The sequence below is a fragment of the Physeter macrocephalus genome, chromosome 16 (assembly GCF_002837175.3).
Source record: "Physeter macrocephalus isolate SW-GA chromosome 16, ASM283717v5, whole genome shotgun sequence".
In the NCBI taxonomy this organism is placed as follows: Eukaryota; Metazoa; Chordata; class Mammalia; order Artiodactyla; family Physeteridae; genus Physeter; species Physeter macrocephalus.
Genome location: NC_041229.1, coordinates 78,043,262 through 78,057,330, shown reverse-complemented (window position 1 = coordinate 78,057,330; position 14,069 = coordinate 78,043,262). Strand labels below are relative to the sequence as shown.

The window sequence follows — 14,069 nt, the reverse complement described above, 5'->3', positions numbered from 1 at the left end:
TTTGGATTTCTGTTATTATTTTTTGAAAAATGAGCAGTTTCTAAGACACGTGCATCTAAATGCTTCCTATGTTTTCCTGTGATAAGCCAAGAGAAATAATAAATATTTATTATTTAGCTCAATGACAGGACATATGTTTATTGATAGTAAATCAGTTAAAGTAACAATCAGTAATTTCCTCTACACATTCAGGGTCATAAAGAGCCCAGTTTTAATAATGGGCTTAAATAAATGTATTTTGAGTTGGAGACAAGTGTAATGCGCCCATAAAATTACAAAGCTGCTTTTCCCAAAGTCATTGGACTTAAGGCTGAATCTTTGCTCCTCCCTTAGACTAACATGAAGTGGGGGCAGTATGTGGCTTCCTGGCAGGTGGGGGAGATTGTGTGGGTAGCTGTGCATTCAATCAATGACCTGTTTCAATAAATTTACCCAGGATTTTTCCTCAACATAACTAAAATACATTATTATGCAAATTTCTTCCCTGAGTTTGGTTGAATTTAAAAAATACTGTAGACCTAGAGTTTTCAAAGAAGGTTCGGAAAGGTATAAAGGAGAAAAATATTGGCCTAAAATTTTTTGAGATCCTTCAGGATGTAATAAAAAACAAGAGAATAATATGAAATGGAAATACATATTTTAAAATGATTTTGACAGAAAGACGAGATTATACAGATTAATGTGTCATCGAGAAATCGACCAGTTACAGACAAAAACAGAACATTAGAAGATTTATTTTGTTTTACTTAGTTTTGACTCTTCATCTGAAAATAGTATTTCCCTAATCTACAATTTGTCCATATCCCCTTTCATCCAAATATAAGGAATCACAGAAACAAGTAGTAAGAAAGCCCCAGATGTAATGCATCATTAGGTACTTGTAACAGTGGTTCTCAGGGGTTTTTGCCCACCCTCCCCCAGTCCACTGGAGGTTTGCTTTAGAAGTTGGACTGGTATCTATAACATTTATTTTAATAGCAAGTGATCCTGAGGCATGTAATAAGAGAACCAGCACTTTCAAGTATACTGCCTGAAACTAAACTCCTTTCTGCAATAACTATTTCAGTTTACCAAGATTTATTTAAATGTAGAGCCTGCAGATTGAAGGTTCTGATGATTGAAACAGAAGCAGAACTGAAATGCCCCCTTTGTCCTGTCTAAAGTAGGGTGGTGGTAGGGATTTGCAAGGAAGATTTGCTGAAGTCAATTGATCTCAAAATCCCCTAAGGAGCTCTTAAAAACTAATGATGACTGGACCAAACCAGAAAGAAGTTGTTTTAAAAGGTCCAGGGTGAGTCCCAAGTATCAGGATTTTTTTAAAAGACGTATCCCAAGTGATTCTAATGTACAGGCAATGTTGAGAACTACAGACTTAATTTCTGAAAAACGTATCCACTTTTGTAAGGATGGTGGTTATACCTTAGGAGAAAGTATTTTCCATATTAGACCTCTGGTGTATACTGGAATGTAATACAAGACATTTTCTTTTAACTATTGTAAAATAATGATAATAATAATAATCCTGCCTAAGAAACAGCTGGCTCTCTACTAAAGAAAAGTTGTTTTCCAACATTCTCCAAGTGACTATGAAGACTTTACAAACTGGGTTACTATCTTCCATTTACTTCCTGATTTTTCAATGAATTTGATATCTTACTTGGATTCACTTTGATGATAATACAGAATGAAGTAAAGTGAGTACCTTACTCGATTTTACTTTTCAAAGCACAAATAAAGTGTACCTTGCTTCTTGTCCTTGCATCTGCAATCTTAGTGTCATTTGGCATGGATGGAATTGATATCCGAGTTGGACTCGGCTTGAAGAGATTCAAAGGGGGAGGAGGTTGGTCATGGAAAACAGTTGAGAGGCAGAGTTGTACCGTCTCTTTCATTGCTTTCAGCTGCGACGCCTATGAAAACAAGAGAGATCACAACACAATGTTTACATGTGGTTCTGGTCATCATTTACCTGATTAGATTCTCCCTTTCCTCCTAGCCTACACTCGTTCCCTACACAAACACGTATTAATTTTCAAACGCAATTACCTAACATAAACTCCATTATGACGTGCCATTTAATACACACTCAGTCTGATTTTTAGGAGCTAATGTGTTTCATCATATATTCTGAACACTGGAATTCAGAGACATATCTTACATTTTCCCCTTGAATTGACATGATTTCAATCATGATACTTTGCTGGCAAGGAAATATACTCTAGGGTCACTCTAAAGTGGAACATGTCCTTCTTAGAAACCTGCCATCTTTCTATTAGCAACAACCTTCTTTATTACAAATGACTCCTCTTGTGATGTAGGCTTCTGTGTTTCTCAGATAGGCGTGTACCTCCACTCAATTTCTGATACAACTCTTATTTCCTCTGGGCTCTGTTAAGTGGTAGGAGTTATTTGGATGTGATTGTAAGTGACAATATCAACATTTTCTATTAACATAGTATATCATAATATTCTAAGCACTTTCACATGCAAAAAATAACTATGCTTTCAAACATCTGTGAAACTGGCATTATTACTTCTATTTCACTATAAAGGAAACTTTTTTTCTTTTTTAAAATATTTTTTAAATTTTATATTGGAGTATAGTTGACTTACAATGTTATTTTAGTTTCAGGTATACAGCAAAGTGATTCAGTTATACATATACATATATCCATTCTTTTTTAGATTCTTTCCCCATATAGGTCCTTACAGAGTATTGAGTAGTGTTCCCTGTGCTATACAGGAGATCCTTGCTGATTATCTACTTTAAATACAGTAGTGTATATATGTTAATTCCAACCTCCTAATTTATCCCTTCCCCCACCTTTCCCCTTTGGTAACCATAAGTTTGTTTTCTAAGTTTGTGAGTCTGTTTTTATTTTGTAAATAAGTTCATTTGTATCATTTTTTTAGATTTCACATATAAGTAATATCTTATGGTATTTGTCTTTCTCTCTCTGATTTACTTCACTTAGTATGATAATCTCTAGGTACATCCATGTTGCTGCAAATGGCATCATTTCATTCTTTTTTTGGCTGAGTAATAGTTCATTGTATATATGTACCACATCTCTTTATCCATTCCTCTGTCGATGGACTTTTAGGTTGCTTCCATGTCTTGGCTATTGTAAATAGTTCTGCAATGAACACTGGGGTGCATGCATCTTTTCGAATTATGGTTTTCTCCAGATATATGCCCAGGAGTGGGATTGCTGGATCATATGGTAGTTCTATGTTTAGTTTTTAAAGGAACCTCCATACTGTTCTCCATAGTGTTTGTACCAATTTACATTCCCACCAACAGTGTAGGGGGGTTCCCTTTTCTCTACACCCTCTCCAGCATTTATTGCAGACTATTTTTTTCTTTAGGTTTACATCCCAAGGCGGACAACCATCTCTAATTCCCATCTAACCCCCAAATCCCACTGCTAAAAAATATTTTTAATTGCTGACAAGGTTTAAAAATGATACAAAATTGAGTAAAAATGACAAAGACATCCCCAGGTGCAAAAATGAAGAGAGACATACAACCTTGGGAAAATCTCATGGTAACTCAGTGGTAACTGGGGACATGCATAGACCCTAGTAAGACAATAACACATAAACATCCACTTCAAGATATGAAATATGGTCTTTGGGATGAGAGAGATGAAGACAGAGATTAGGTGCTAAAGCTATATACCTGGACAAACTGGCATATGTGGAGTTTACCCTTTCACTGTACCCATGGATCAATGAAGCAGCAAAGTCTGTTGTCTCTTCCTGTCAAAGTAGTATACTCCCAGCAAAACTACTGCCTTTTATATATGATATCAGGAATACACCTGCATATTGCATCCCATCCTATTTCTTGTCTCCTATAAAGCCCTTGTGGTCAATTTCTTGAGAGTAGTGACTATGACTTTGATCCTTACCAATGCCCACCTCTGTGTTTTCTACTCATATGTGGTATAAAATTTATCCTTAACATGAGATTGTCTATTGCTAGAAAAGCAGTTAAAGAAATCTCTCTCTGGTCATATCAAGAGATTTTTTAAAAGGCAACAGTAAGAGCAGCAACTGGCAATATATAAGCAATAGGACAAACAAGTACCTCCTTCTCATTAATCTTGCCCTGTCAAGTTGTCCAAGACAAAATAAAAATCTGATAAGAACTAGAATGGAGGGGCTTTGTTAAGTGGACGGGAGGGAGCTAAGCTGAATGGTAACCTTATATTCAAAATGGTCCCTTTTATTTGCTTGCCTGAGTTGCTAGATTCTTGCCCTTTCCCCACTTAATTACTTTCGATGATTGATCCTGTTTGTTTCCTTCATATAATTTATCATTAATTTTAATTTATATGTATATACATATGAATAAGTTGCCTATTTTTTTCAGAACTGTATAGCTAGCACATGACACAATCCCTGACACATTAGAAGGAACACACAAAAAAAAGTTTTTTGAATAAATGACTTAGGTGAAAATGTTGTTTCTCTTTTGTCAGGGAAAGAAATTGACAAGATATATCAATAAAAAGAAATGAAGTAATGGCTCAGATTTCCCTTCCTATTGATTCTTTGTTATAATCTTGGATGCCCCTTCCCTTCTCTCACTACAGAATAAGAGATCATGGCACTGGGTGCTGTGTCAGGAGTGAAATATTCCAGATGGCATTGAACAATTTAAATATATTTTTGTTTTCTTATATTATCATTAGACAATGGAAATAGAGCTAATGTGACAAGGTCAGGCAGGTCTTGGCCAGCACTCAAAGCTAACATGGCTTTGAAATGTAGATTTTCAATGCTTAGATAATGCAGGAAGTAATGATAGTTATTTTATTCACTGCATTCATATCATGGCTCCTCTTACAGTATATATGTAAAAGTTGGATCTATAACAGTCACGAAGTATATGTTGACATAATAGACAAATTCCTGAGTAATGGCTGAACTCAGACGCCGAAAATAAATAATGAACAGCATCAAGTTAATAGTTCATTTTCAGTCAACATTGTTTAGGCAAGACAAATTTTCCAATGGAACAGTCAATGGAATAGGCATATATGCTACAATTTTAATCATCTGAACTTGGTGCAATCATCTCTTCTGCTCCTACAGGCCTCCTGATATTCTCAGGGTCACCTTGGATGGTAGTATCAACAACACATAGATATAACCTCCAACTCCTCACCTTTCATATCCGTTGTAGTAAGTTATGTTTGCTCTTATGTTTCAACCTATTCTTAATCTCTTAGCTTTTGATTTCATTTCTTATTTGGGGATCACAAGCCTATGACTTGGCCTCCTATATTAGGTTCTGGCTCCTCTCCTTCATTATATTGTAGATTTTTCCTACTAGAGACCACAGGTTTCTGTGAGCAATGCTGCCCCAGTTTGCTCATCTTTCTACCAAAAAAAAAAAAAAAAGCCCATGTCTTTCTAGTTAGTCCCTCTAACTTAATAGAGCCTGTTACTGACACTACTCAGGTTTCGCTTGACCCATCCCATGAGCAGGACCCAGATAAAGATTTTTACACCAAAACAGCATTACATTTTAATTTGTACTGCTAGCTGTAGTCTTTTAAAATTGCAAGTAAGGTCACTGTTCACTTTGAAGTTCACTGGAACAAGATGTCACCTAATGAAATACAATGTAAACCATATAAAGTATACTTTGCTCTAGATCTTACAACCTATTCCCTCGTAAGATCAGCCTTATTTTTGCCCTTGATCTTCTCCCCACACCAAAACACTTTTCCCACTTCCTTTGCCACATGTTAGTAAAATGCAAAGTCTTTATGAAGATCCTGCTTGTTACAATGTCCTTTATTTATAGCCCACTGAACATTCCAAGTTCATTCCCATCTTACAGCCTTTACACTTGCTGTTTCTTCTGCCTGCAGAACCCTCTTTCCAAACATCTACATAGGAAATTTCCACTTGAAATGTATGTTTCAGCTCACGTATTATCTTCTTCAAAGTCTCTATCACATTTCTTAAATTATGTCCTATGAAGCCCTTGTCATAAATGTATATTATCTTATCATTATATCTGTTTCTGTTACAATGTAATTTCTTTGAGGACTGGTAATTTTTTCTTTTTAAAAAATTTTTTATTTTATATTGGAGTATAGTTGATTTACAATGTTGTGTTAGTTTCATGTGTACAGCAAAGTGATTCAGTTAGATATATACATGTATCTATTCTTTATCAAATTATTTTCCCATTTAGGTTATTACACAATATTGAGAAGCATTCCCTGTGCTACACAGTAGGGCCAGTATTTATTTGGAGAATCACTGGTTTCTAACTCAAAAAATGTTTGTTAAATGAATAAATAAAGCAAACCCTCCAGAGGATATGTTTTATGTGAGAAAATAATTCTCATTTTATCCAGTATATTATATAACACAAAAAAGTATTATTTTAGACATTAAAATACTACTGCTTATGCTGTATAATATGTAAAGCTTATAAGAAATTTTTGTTTATATATATGATCTTGAGATGGTGGGAGATTTAGAAGGCAATTGTGTGTGTGTGTCTGTATGTGAGTACTTTTCTCAGAAAAATGCATTTTGGGGGGAACAAGAAGATATATATTGCAAAGACAACAGTGTTCCTAATTTCTCACCTCCTGACAAATAAAAGTTCACAAGGTAATATTCAGGTCTACCTTCATTTATTTACATGAAGATGTGAAGTCCTCAGAGAGATCTGGGTGCACCAATGACAGCTGGCTTTGGAAAGATTGTGAAGGACTGTGAATCCAAAGCCTTTCCCCTTACCTTTATTTCACCATGAAATTGGCTCTATGACTCCTATAAAGTCATTCAGCAGTTTTATTTTTTCTGCTCTAGGTGATCTCTATGTCCCTTGTAAGTAGGATGAATAGCATGTGTGTTAAATTATGAAGTTATATTACCTTCATCTAGCTACTCAATCAATAACTATTTATTATTCTCTTGATGTGTGCCAGACACACTGTGGCAAGAACAGTTCTTGTTCTTTTACTACTTTGTCCTGGGAGTCTGTGCAGATCACCTAACTTGTGTCATCTGTAATACAATGTAATAATGCATGCTGCTCTGGGTGAAATTTTGTGAGGGTCAGATGCAATACAAACTTTTAACATAAGAATTTGAGAGATAGTTTCCAAACCATAAAGTTGTTTTTACATTCCAGTAGCTGAGGCTAACTATAATTCATAAGATATTGCCAAATCAATAATTGATTGTTTGGAAAACCAAGATTGATTCTTAGATCTTGAGATTATTATTGCTTTTATTGGGAGAGTAAACTGAGACTTCTTTCATGAGAAATGTGAAATGAGAACCAAGTTAAAGTGTGAAGATATTGTTTTCATAATATTTATTAAGTATTTAAGGCTATTTGAAGCCGGGATATAACATTCTTTGGAGCTAGACACCTGAAGAGAATTTAAAAGTCTCATATAAAAATGATGGGGAAAGGTGAAGAGCAATTTCATTAAACTGTAGTTTTTATCCATTTTGAAGTGAGCTAGCATTTCTACCTGACTTTATGATTGAAGTTTACGAGCCTCAAACATACCTTACATGACATTTGTTGAAATCAACCTCCAGTAATATGCAATGCTTTTATAGTTCACTGTAGCAAAAGGAGAGACAAGATCCTGAAGGTTAAAGAGAAAAATTATCACAGAGAAGCAGTCTCTGATCTCATTCACTAATAATAATAATTACTATGCTTCCAGAGTGTTTTTCATGTGCCAAGAATTCTCAGTACTTTACTTTATTTGATGAATATCATTTTCTCATCACCCTTATAAAGTGAATTTTTATTATTATTCCATTTTACAGTGAAGTATAAAGAGTTTGAGCGATTTGAATATGGTCATTCAGTGACAGAGTTATGATCTGAACACAGACAGACTGACTGTGGGGACCTTTATTTAAACACTACAACATATAATCTCTCATCCTGAATCCAGTCTGGCATTGTGAGGGCTAAGCACATAGTGCTCTTGGTAGAAGTGGGGAGGAGGAAGGCATAGGATGGATAAGACAAAGGAGAAAAACTACATTATCTTCAAGTTCTGTGACTCAGGACAAACTACAATTTGCCCATGAAACGTCATGTGACAAAACCAGTTTTTATAACTCACATGTACTTAAAATACACATATTCACTCTTTGTGTTTCTCTGAACTCCTGGTTCAATGTATAATTATTTCCTAATTTTTGGTGTCCAACAAAATTGTGAGAGATGTGGGACCCAAGATTGTGTATCGTAAGTGTTTTCTGTTTCTCATAGCACCTGGCATACAGTGGTCACACAAAAAGCATTTCAAACTCATATAGTCATTCACTGACTAAGTGGATTATTTGAAGTTAAGTAAGGGAAAAAATTTAATGTAAGGAAGAACATTCCAACCGTTATAGTTATTAAAAACTCAGAGTGGGAGAGCCTGCCTCAGAATCTTGGAAATTCAACATCTTTCTAGAACTTAAAACAGGGATAGCAAAGAAAGGAAAAATAAAAACATGATCTAATTGAACTTCAGGATTATACGTACCTCTGATTGTCTGATTCTACCAATTCTATAAAGAGTCGTTTCCTTTTTAAAAACTAATTGGTATAAACTTCTTTTATAAATTAAAGAAATCTCATAAAGTGGAATCTTGGTAAGATGAATTATATTTGACCTAGTCTACAAAAAAGCAGGCAGGTTTCCCTAAAATTCTTAAATATTAAATTAATTACTTGGATAAATATAAAATGAGACAATCACAAAGGAGCAAAGTTGTTAAAATATCTTATTCATTCAAAAGCCATATTTATCCCAAAGATGTAAACCTTAAGAAGGAAAATATTTATAATTCACAAGATGTGCTTACAGTTCCCCTAATGCAACACTTTCTAGATATCCTGTTTGAAATGTTAGTTATGCTAGCTATGAAGAGGTTTTGGCCGCATATAAATGAAGAAAATGCCTATGTGAGATCCAAGTCTTAAGGAAGTTGTGGTCTTTCACAACCACTGTATAGCGAGAAGGAGGCAATGAGACCTCCAAAATGAATCCACCTTAAATGTTCCATCTCTTCTATTCTGTAGGCTCTAACTGGTGATTAGAAGGCAACCTCCTTTCTTTACAAAGTTGCTAAATGTATACAGATAATATTGCAAAATAAGTTATGAATGTGATCATCTTACTTGCTTATTATTCCAAATAAAATGATTGCTAAGTTTTGATCACAAAAATGGAAAGCCCTTGACAGCAGACAGAACCTTTCATTTTTTAAAACTGCTTATTTTGAAAAATATAGGGGCATATAGAGAAAGACATAACAAACATCAGGTAAATAGCAACCTGAATTAAATGTTAAAAAGCATCATTTAAATTATATAATATGTTATATATAATACTTACATAATTATATTAAATACATTTATATGATAATATATGCATATGGATATTTTAATATGCATGTACACATTTATTACATGTAACTAATGTATATATACAAAACATATGCAATATAATGTATGTATATAATGCATGAAATATACGTATGCGTATGTGTAAATTAAAGACTGTGTCTATACAGCTTTAAAAGGATAGAACATTTGAGAAACAGTAGATATATCTGTAAGCATCCCTAGTGTTATTTCACTCCATCTTTCCCCAAAGGCGATTGCGTCCATAAATTTGATATGAGTATCCTTCTACTCTATTTATGATATGTAATCAAAACAAAATACGTTTCATGTATTTGAACAATTGTTAAATACTGTACACAATAATTCTGACTTTTTTCATTCCACAGTGTATGTTATAGATATATAAATATTGATACAGGTATCTTTATATTTATCAATATTAAATTTTGATTACCATTTGGAAATGAGTATAGAAAATACATGGATTATATATATTAATTTTAACAGCAAATATTTAAATTATTTCCTTTTATTATTAATACAAACACTGCTGTATTTAATGTCCTTATGCACATTTCCAAGTACATATGGATAAGTGAAAATTCTAAGGTACACACTTTTAAAAACTGATTTTAATAATTACACTCCCATTACTAATGTATCAGAATTTGGTATCACCAGACTTTTAAATTTTTATCAATTTGATAGTGTTGAGATGTTATCTCATTGTTTTTATTCACATTTCCACTTTTCTGGTGAGGTTAAGTATTTTTTTTTAAATAAACTATTGAAATATAGCAGATAATGAAAAAATATATGGGTCTTAAGTGTACTTTAAAAAAATCATATATATTTTAAAGAAATATTGCTGTATGCATACTGATTTAGAATTGCAGTATTCTTCTCCTGGACTGATCCATATGAGACTCTCTTCTTATCACTAAAAAGTCTCTACTTCAAGTCTACTTTTAATGATGTTCATGTTGATACACAAGCTTTCTTTGTATTACTATATACAGAGATCATCTTTTTTTCCCTATTCTCCTACTTATAGATCTTTTGTTTCTTTATATTTAAAGGTGTCTTTTGTATGAATTATAAAGTTTTTGTTTAATGTAGTCTTATAATTTTAGCCTTGTACTTGGAATATGTTAACCATTTAAAAATTTAATTACTAACATACTTAAATTGATATCTACCATTTTACTATTCACTTTCTATTTTAGCTCATCTTTTTATATCCAACAATTTGACTATGAAGTGGGTTATCTTTGTGTTTAATCTGATTGTGCATTATTTATATTTTTTAATCTGTGGTTGATATCTTTCAAAGTTATTGAAAATATTTAGCCATTATGTCTGCGAATATTGCTCTGTTTGTCACTTCTTCTGGCACAACAATTATATAGTCTAGAAATTTTGAAATTGTCCTATACATTTCTTATTCTTTTTCTGCTTACTTTCCATTTATTTGTACTTTCTATACATTAGTATAGGTATTTGATATTAATTTTCCTTTCATTTCACTAGTTTTCAGTTCTCCTATGTCCAATCATCCATTCTGCTATTAAACACGAGTTAAATTCTTAATTACATGAATTATATTGTTTTAATTCTAGAATAGCTAGTTGATTTTTTTATAGATTCCAAGTCTAGTGAAAATTTTTGCCTTTTTACCTGTTTTATATTTCTTCTATTGTAATATATGTAATGCTATATACATGCCCATAGAAATATTATGCATATATATGTATATAATAGTTGTTAAATTTTTGAGTACTTATTTTCTTATTCCAATATCTGAATCAGCTCCAGGTGTACATCTCTTGTCTTCTTTTTTTATATTGGTCAGATTGCATTCTCTCTTTACATGTCTAGAAATATTTTTATTACACGCCAAATATTGTGTATAAATGAACCAAAAATTCTCCAGATGATATATAGAGAAGGTTTATTTTTCCATTGTTAGACCGAATGATGGCTAACTCCAATCTAATTAAGAATTAATCTCAGGCAGGGGATGCATTGAATGTTTGTTAAAATGCAGATTACTCTTGGATTGGCCCTGTTGCTACATCATAGACTTTTCATGTGTCTGACTGAGAGCAATTGTGGGTGTTTTTCATCTTCTCAAGTCTGAAATACTATGATTTCATTTTCAGATTTAGAGTTTTCTGTATTAATATTTTCTAGATATATGTTCTAGGAATTAGAGAAAACTACATTGGATTCAATAAATGGTTGCTGAGTGAACAAAGAAATAATTTAAAAATCATTTTACCCTTTTGTTCTGAGTGAACTAAAGAAAAAAGGAATATTTACTTCCCACAATTTTACATAGTTGATTTAAAAATGAAAGGAGGCATTAAGAAATTTTGCCAAATACCATAACTATAAAGCAGCAGAACCATAATTCTAAATTTTATGACTAATTCCTTCCTCCATATTATATTTCCCTTTCCATATGCCAACTCCTTATTCTCCATGCATGTCTCATATGAAGAGCATTGATAGGCAAAGGTAGGCATCAGATGGGAGTTGTGGTTTATTCAGAGCATGTACAATTGTAACACAATGAGGCATTAACAAAAATAAAATGAAGTAGATGAAATGAGGTAAAAAGAGGCAAAGAAAACCTTTTGGAATTAATGTTGATGATAGTACAACTTTGTGAACTTTAAACGTGTGACTTTTATGGCATGTGAATTTTATTTCAATAAAGCTGTTATAAAGATGGAATGTCAGCCACTCTTGCATTATCTTTGTATAAACAGAGTTGCTTAAGAGAGCTACTTTCTTCTTTTTATGCCTTTTCCTCCAGGACTTTAAGATTTCCAAAATAAAAAGTGTCAATGACTACTTCCATTTGCTTTACAACTCATTCATACAAAGTTAATACATGACATCTTTGTTGATGCTTTAAAGTATGTTTATTCACTGTATTATAGAGCAAGTGTACCAGTAAGGTGAAAAATAAAGCCATGCAATCACAGAACTGCAACCTTGAGTAGATTTACTATAGCAGCAAAAACAAGAAAAGAATTGAGTTCCAAAGAAAGTATCAAACACTCATGAATTCTATCACCATATTACATGCACAGCATCTGGAATTGCATTGATAAATCAAGAGCAGCAATGAGTACACCTAGCTTCATCTGCTGCAACCAAAGTCTGATGGCTCATGGATGTCAACTTACCCGGTCAAGAGCTGCTTTCTCCAGTTCATTTTTCGCCACAGCTAATTTTCGTTCCAGTTCAGTAAGCTGTTGGGCCTGTAAAATGAAAGAGAGGTAAATCTTTTTAGTAAATTCTACAACCTTTCCCCTCTACTTTAAGTATCTGTCATTCATTGCCAAAGAATAAGAAAAACAAAAACCAAAACCTTGTGAAATTCATTTAGAATGCAGGTTAAAAATACTGTATTACATGGTCATTTGGTTAAGCTGCAGACAATGTTGTTTTGGATGAATATACACTAAATGTTTCACTGGGTCAAAATGTCTAGTTGCAAAGTTCCAGCTCATGTCCCAGAAAATATTTGTGGTATAAATCTATCAGTCATGTTTCTAGTTGCTATGGACTAAATTTTGTCCCCCCCTAAAACTCAGATGTTGAAGCTCTACACCCCTCCCACACACCATGTAACTGTGTTTGGGGATAAGGCCTTTAGGGAGGTAATTAAGGTTAAATGAGGTCATAAAGGTGAGGCCCTGATCCCACAGAATTGGTGTCCTTCTAAGAAGAGGAAGAGACATCAGATACCTCTCCACCCTCACACAGAGGGAAGATACAGTGAGAAGTCACCATCTGCAAGCCAGAAAGAGCTCTCACTAGAAAATGAATCTGCCAGCACCTTGATCCCAGAATCATGAGAAAATAGATTCTGTTTTTTAAGCCACCCATTCTGTCATATTTTGTTAAGGCACCCTGAGAAGCCTAATACAGTAGTATTCACTCTTTTTCTATTTTTATTTTTAAACCAGTATAACTCTATCCCACCATATCTCTGTATCTTTGCAAATGTCACAACTGTACTGCTAAAAGAAAAGAGCCTCAGATTTGGAAGATGTGTTTTAAAGTCCTGCCTCCGCCAATGCCTAGCTACTGTATATACTATCGTTATATACTGACAAAGAGATGCTCTGCAGGCTCACACAGGATCTGCAGAAGGGCCAGCCTCCCCTCATGCCTCAGAGCCTCGCTACACCTCTGGCTTTTGTCAGTCTCCTACATTTAGCCAGTGAAAAGAATTTAAATCTGGAAGGAACAGAGGCTCGTTCTGATGGTCTTGTGAGGCAAGGGGATTGAGTTCGCCTGGGAGAAGTCAGCAGAGGGGGCTCATCACTTCTGCAGTGACGAGGACGTCCACATTCTGGATCTCCATCCTGGGTGTTACAATGCTGTGGGCTTGTAGCAAGGCTGTAGCCAACCACCAAAGTGCCTACTTGTCTTTTGCTCTTCCCTTCTCTCCCTCACGGTCTGGAAAATAGCACCCTGCACCACTGTCCTTGAATAACCTTTTTTTTTTTTTTTTTTTGCCTTATGGTAAGCACCTAGGCAGGAGGAGAAGGTGAGGATATTTTTCTTGATTATGAAAACCTATATCCATTCTTTGTGTCCATGCATAGTTTTCATCCCCTAAATCGATCTGTGCTACTTT

At 33.9% G+C, this 14,069-nt stretch overlaps 1 protein-coding gene across 1 annotated transcript in view; it reads right to left on the bottom strand.

The window, feature by feature from the left end:
- Window positions 1-14,069, bottom strand: part of LUZP2 (leucine zipper protein 2) — a 438,414-nt gene that overhangs the window by 46,011 nt on the left and 378,334 nt on the right. The window contains 2 exon segments of the mRNA XM_024118909.3: window positions 1,743-1,910; window positions 12,607-12,681. Of these exon segments, the coding sequence (XP_023974677.3) occupies window positions 1,743-1,910; window positions 12,607-12,681 (243 nt within the window).